Here is a 6,185-nt window from a genome sequence, read left to right as displayed (position 1 = left end):
GCAACATATTAGAATCACAAACTGCTTTGTAAGTGCCATTGATTATCGGAATATATTTACTTATTTTCTCAATGAACATGCTGCAGTTACTGGGATTAAACTGGGAAGTGTACAGACCTTTGTAAACCTTTGTAACAAATTCTGAAATTAACACAGGGTCTTTAGATTTGGTACCATTTATATTAAGAGAAGTCAGGGTTTTTCTTTGGCCATTCCTCTTCTCCAGTGAACAAAAATAACTACAGTTATTCTCGCCCTCTAACCATTTGGCCCAATATCTTATAAAGGCCCCTTTAGCTAAATCCAAGTACAACTAAATCGAAATTATGAGATACGTAAGTCATAATTTCGTATTTTTGCACTGCTTGCCTTCCCACAGTTCACGCTCGGAGGCGTGTCCGACAGGTTAATACAGAGTTGTACTAGTTCTCTAAGGTAACTATTGTTGTAGTCAAAGCCAAGCGTGCAGACTTGGGTTCATGTACTCACAATATCGATCAAAATACCACTTTTACACAACATTTGTGTAAAAATACACAATATTTTACTAGTGCAAGATTACAGTAGACTACATGTTACGCCACCGGTCACTCAACCAGTCGTGTGTCTGCTGGGCTAGCGAGCTAGTAGCAGTGGCACAGAACAGTCACGTAATGTGACGAGAATGAATTTAAAGTATAAAAACACACCAGGGACATTGACAACATCGGCAACCCTGCACCATTCATTATTATTTTAATGTAATCTTTAAATTCAGGCTCGTTACATTTCGGGACTTTGTTCTGAACAGGAACGCCCGGCTTCATTGAAAATGAATTGGAAGCCGACGCTCGATTTAGTATCTCATAATTATGACTTAATTTGTCAATTATTATTTTTTTTTACTGGCGGAAATGGGCTTCCATAGATATTAGATTTTTACCACATAACTAAATTACTTCTGAATTCAGACCCTGTAAATCATTAAGAACACCCTACCTATAATTCCCTCACTCATATTGATCTTTGTTCTTTATACCTTGATGCTTATGTTATAGGTTGGTAATCTTCATGACAGGAAGGTTGTAAACACATGCTGTTCTACTGTTCCAGATAGAGGTGGTGCCATCTTTGATGACTCTGCTGTTCGACGGTTACAGAGGCCTTCACTGGTGAGATCATCAGAGGGTGGAGAGGGCAGCCAGTACCAATGCATGGAAAAACTCTCTCAGGGAAGGTGTCCGTGAATGTGTGCAGGTGTGTCTTTCTATCAGGGTCAGAGAATGCCAGCTTTCCTCCGTCCCAGTCCAGCTGCACTCTGATCCTCTGGGGTTTCTGTCTCACTGTGAGAACAGTGACCGACCCTGATGAGGATGCTGCTGTGTATTCACCGTTGTAGAACCAAATTCCCCAGTATCCACCCAGTTTGTCTCCCTTCCTCTGGACAGACTTGGCTACCACGCCCAAGTACCAGTCTGTACTGTCTCCCATCTCAACATCCCAGCTGTGTGTCCCTGAGTTGAAACCCTCAGAGACCAGGACCCATCTATATCTGTCAAACCTCTCTGGGTTGTCAGGAATCTGCTGTCTCTCCAGACTGACTTTCACACGGGTCAGATCCTCAGACAGGATGAGGGCTGGGTGGGCAGTGTTGAGGTCCAGAGTCACAGGAGCTGAGGAGAGAGGTCAGGTTTGTGTTGATGCAGTGCTCAATGTTTACACTCTCACCCACCAGGAGTGGACACCATGACAAACCCAGTAATGATTACATATCATGTATGTGGATGTGTCAGGGGTTTTAATGATCATGTTGTATTTATAACATTATGCAACAAATGTATATTTAACCTAGTAGCCTGATATTGTTGTGATATTTGGTAGAGCAGTTCATTGGATCAAGGAACAAGGGTAATGTACAGTAAGTAGCCTGTACTGTAGTGTTAAGGATGGTGTATGGACAGATATGATCACAATAAGACCGATCCTGATCAGTAATGCAGGATACTGTAAGTAATATTTGAATATTACTACATGATCTAATACTCACTGTATGTGACAATGTCCTGCATCTTCTCCCAGACTCTGAAGGTCAGGTTGCCCAGGTGTTTGGCCACGTCTATCAGTGCTCCTGAGACCAGCTGTGGATCCGGCAGAGTGGACTGGGCTCTGGAAGAACATTCTGGAATCAGAGCTGGTGTGGGGTTTGGTTCGCAACCACAGAGAAGAGAGAGACAGGAGGCAGGTCACTTACCTTGTCACTGTGTCTTTGTAGTTCTGTGGAGATACAGAAGATGAAGTTAGACACTCATAAACACACCCAGCCAGCCATTCCATATGAACTTAGAGAGATCAGTCCTGACCTGCAGGAATAAGATGTCTTCAGCTCTCAGCTCCTCCTCTATGGCTCTGATTGTGTGTGAAAGTGTTGATATCTCTCTGTTCAGCCCCTCAATCTTCTCCTTCATCACCTGACTCTTCTGCTTCTCCTCCTTCCTCAGTGCAGCAATCCTGGCCTCCTCTTCCTCTTGTAGAAACTGGTGAAGGTTCTGAAACTCCTCCTTAATCCGCCTCTCTGTGTGCTGGATCTGAATCTGGAGACATGCAGGTTCATAAAGGGGTTTAGGGGACCAGAGTTTTCAATGTCAAAACAGTGATGTATTATTATTACTCATCTTATTTACCTTAAAGTGTTCTGCTGTTTGATCACAGGTATGTTTAACCTTATTAAAGACTTCCAGCTTCTTCCGTAAGGATTTCAGAGCAGGCTGGAGTTTCTCCTGGAATGAAACAAAACATGTTTTGAGGAAAGGTTGTTCATTCTCTCATATGTAAGAGTGATGAATATATGGGGAGATCATTAGAACCGTGTCTGTCCGACACAGGCTGGTTGTATTAAGCCGGACATTTTGTGTGAGACAGGTGTTGCTGTTCCACTAACCATCGGAGATGAAAACACTGTACTATGAAAGACACTATTGAGGAGACTCATATGCATCAATGTTAACTAAACTCAAATGTCAAATGTAAATGTACTTCCTGGATTCTGACAGGTGAGTCAGGTAGTAGGTGGGGCTTCAGCAGACCAGGAAGTATACTGTACCAGTGTGTACTGGAGGAAGGGCAGACAGAGAGACAGCTGATCTGTTTCTTCTCAGGAGAAATTCAAACTCCCCCCTTTCACCGTTGATGTGTGTTGCAAGCTGAATGGCTGTTGTTTAATTAGCAGAAATGACCTTCACCATGTGTACGTTTTTATGAGACACTGTTAATTAAATCGTCTATTAAAGAATGGCACAGAGTCGTCGGACTCAAAGAAAGTACAATAGTTTTCATTCTTGCCAGCAAGGAGACAAGTTTGATCGCGATGCAAAGTTGTCTGGGTCTCTAGTCTTCATGTAAGACCATTTAAAACATATTGGTGGGACGTCCCCTCCCCTGCATAGCAGCTGTCAAGGTGATCGATCCCAGAGTTGTCGTGCACGTGCACGTGTGTGCATGCGTCCCTTGCAGGACCCTTCTAGGCTGACCAGTTGGCCCAATCAGTACAGATAAGATGAGCATATTTATGGCATCTCTAGTAAGATAATGGTCAGCCTAGGTCAGCTTGTTTACATAAGCCTAGTGTCATCTATAGTTCATGTTGGGGGGGTTCTCCTTTCTGCTGAGAAGGAATGCTAAGCACCAGTACATTCTTAATTTCTCTGACACTCTGCCTCTCTCTCCTGCCTCTCCTCTCTCCCTCCTCTTCACTCTCTTCCTCTCTCGTTCCTTTTCTCACTAATGAGATATGCCAGTGTGAACACTAAGCGAACATGTATTATCTTCATATAATTTCGGTCCGGACCAAGAGAACCAGGAGAACCAAACTATAAGTGTGAACACGACCTGAGAGGAAACAGCAGAGAGAGCTAGAGAGCCTCATTTTAGACTTTAGGTAGAGACTTTTACAGGGGTGGATCTAGATAAACGGGTGGATCTAGATATTTTCACCTGGGATGACAAGGGGGTGACAGGAGGCATAGAGTGACGGTGTGACCTGATGCCACCATAAATTATTATAACATTGTGGTTTGAATAATGCTAATAATATTAATATTATTGAATGAAAGGTACTATAATGTAAACATATATATTTTAGCATTGGGCGATTGGGGTGACAAGTCTTTTTCGCTGGGGTGGCAGCCACCACGGCTTGCCACGCCTTGGATCCGGAAGTGACAGTGACTCATTTCATCCACTACATGATAGCCTTGTGGTTGGCAGCACACTCCCTGAACCTGAGTGTGTAAGGAGAGTCTAGGACACTGGATGTCAGTGTGGTTCCACCACAGCTAAATCCTCCTAGCAACATGAAGTTGTTAGTCTGACCTGCGTGAATGGCCCCATGATATGACTTGAAGAAATGCCAACAAAACAAGCTATAAGTGGATATTTTGTCAAAACTTTGGAATTGGGACATGGTGAGACCGTCCTGCAAAGTTTTACACAAACATGCAGGGTTTGGAGAAGTTGAGTCATACTTGTAGCTTCCAACTCCAGCTTGGTTGGGAAAATGTGGATCACTTTCCTGCTTGTTGTTCAATTGCTCCCTTGGTGGTTAGCAATCTGACCAGTTGGAACACCAGGTTTCAGACAACATAACTAGGCTACAGTATCAGGTCTCTTTTGTTACAGAACAGTAGGCCTAATGTTTCTTTGAGGGAAAAATATAAACGGCATTTGAACCACAGCTGTTAGAGGTAAAATGTAGCTTTATCACATGCAAGGGACACTTACAGTACTATAGCCTACATCTATATGTTCAGACAGTTTGGGAATAATTGAAACTCTGTTCCTTTGTGCTTCAGTGCTGCATCTCACACAGATACAGATACAGCAATGTGAAACCAATTGACAGAAAGCATTCATCCTATAGGCTACCTTAGTTCCTCACACTGATATACTGTTTGGGTAGTGTTAAGAACAGGGTGGGGTTTTGACAAGGAACATTTCTGACCTGTTCAACCCTGCTCCAATGTGTAATGTCTCCACAACTACAACCGTTGTGCAACAACGTTACATACAGTACTTGCTCGCAACAGGATTGTTGCAGTGTCGTTTTATGGTAGTCTGACTCAGATTTCAATCTGAGTGGAGAGGGGGCGGGATGCATGACGCAATGCAGGACAGGAATTCTAAAACCGACAAATTGATGACGGTGTTTGATCAAGTGGCAATGGAGAAGCAACTGAGAGCAGCGCTAGGGTTTGAAAATTCACATGTTGCTAGCATTTGGCCGAGCATCAGAGAAGCAGAACGGAGTTCGCAAGTATTCCACGCTCTCTCTCGCCGTTGGTAGATTCCAAGTTTTGCTGCGTCCGCAGATGTTTAGACTTTCACAGATAGCTCTGATGCTAGGCACTGTCTGTGACCTGGGGCCGAGGTTAGGAATTTTCTTGGCCTTTGTGTCAAACTTAACACAGCACAAGAATAGGCTGTGGATGGCATTGCTTCCCTATGAGGCATTTTTCTTCTCACCCCCTTTAAAGACAAATATTGTCAAATGAGCTTGATAGTTTATCAATTTAGTAATTATGTCAGACTTCAATAAGTGACAAGGACATTGATCATAAGCATTTAAACTGTCTCTGACCATGGAAACTGTTGTCTGCCAACTCCAGTGAAGCAAGGCACTCCCAGAACACTTCAACAATCTAAATGTATGCTGTTACCACCAAATCACAAACTCAATTGATGTTTTTTAGAAATTTTGAAAACAAGATCAATTACTTTAAACATCTCTAACACGGCATGAGTCAGACTACAAAAAAATTAGCTGTAAAGTTATCTGGGCAGTTTAACAGTTAACACAAAATTAATTACCCAACCAGTAGTGCAAACAAACAGTAAAATTATGTATTAGATACAGGGCAAACTGCACTGTCCTAAACTGCATGCAGAAACGTATAAACAAAGAGATTTTGATTCTTGGATGTGTCTGTTAACTATTGTCAGAGTAGGCTATCAACCTGTAAACCAAAACAATGATTTAAAATGACTGAGGTAAAGTCTGCATCCAAAATCCATGTTACCTAAAGCTGAGGTCACCACTGAAACTATAGTGTTTCATCAACAAAGACTGCAATTACATTCTCTAAACAGTTCACAGAGACAGATGGGATTACGCTATAATGAGAAACACCTGAGGGTTTCTTCCATTCTTAATG

At 42.6% G+C, this 6,185-nt stretch overlaps 1 protein-coding gene across 1 annotated transcript; it reads right to left on the bottom strand.

Annotated features, from left to right (window-relative positions):
• Window positions 1–836: 836 nt before the first annotated feature.
• LOC136965633 (E3 ubiquitin-protein ligase TRIM39-like) lies at window positions 837–4,365 on the bottom strand. The gene is made up of 6 exons (XM_067259816.1): window positions 4,348–4,365; window positions 2,661–2,756; window positions 2,340–2,570; window positions 2,231–2,253; window positions 2,027–2,145; window positions 837–1,652 (listed from the first exon to the last, which is right to left on the bottom strand). Exons 1-6 carry the CDS (start codon window positions 4,363–4,365, stop codon window positions 1,081–1,083), a joined length of 1,059 nt encoding a protein of 352 aa, XP_067115917.1. The 3' UTR covers window positions 837–1,080.
• Window positions 4,366–6,185: the final 1,820 nt, after the last annotated feature.

Source organism: Osmerus mordax, chromosome 21, assembly GCF_038355195.1.
Source record: "Osmerus mordax isolate fOsmMor3 chromosome 21, fOsmMor3.pri, whole genome shotgun sequence".
Classification (NCBI taxonomy): Eukaryota; Metazoa; Chordata; class Actinopteri; order Osmeriformes; family Osmeridae; genus Osmerus; species Osmerus mordax.
The sequence above is the reverse complement of the archived record's forward strand: the minus strand, read 5'-3'. Positions and strand labels throughout refer to the sequence as shown.

Bases quoted from the DNA above. Each gene is read 5' to 3' on its own strand.
- LOC136965633 (XM_067259816.1), bottom strand. The intron at 2,146-2,230 runs GTAAGTGACCTG...ATGTTCTTCCAG, and splicing joins TACAAAGACACAGTGACAAG to AGCCCAGTCCACTCTGCCGG. The intron at 1,653-2,026 runs GTGAGTATTAGA...CTCTCTCCTCAG, and splicing joins GCAGGACATTGTCACATACA to CTCCTGTGACTCTGGACCTC.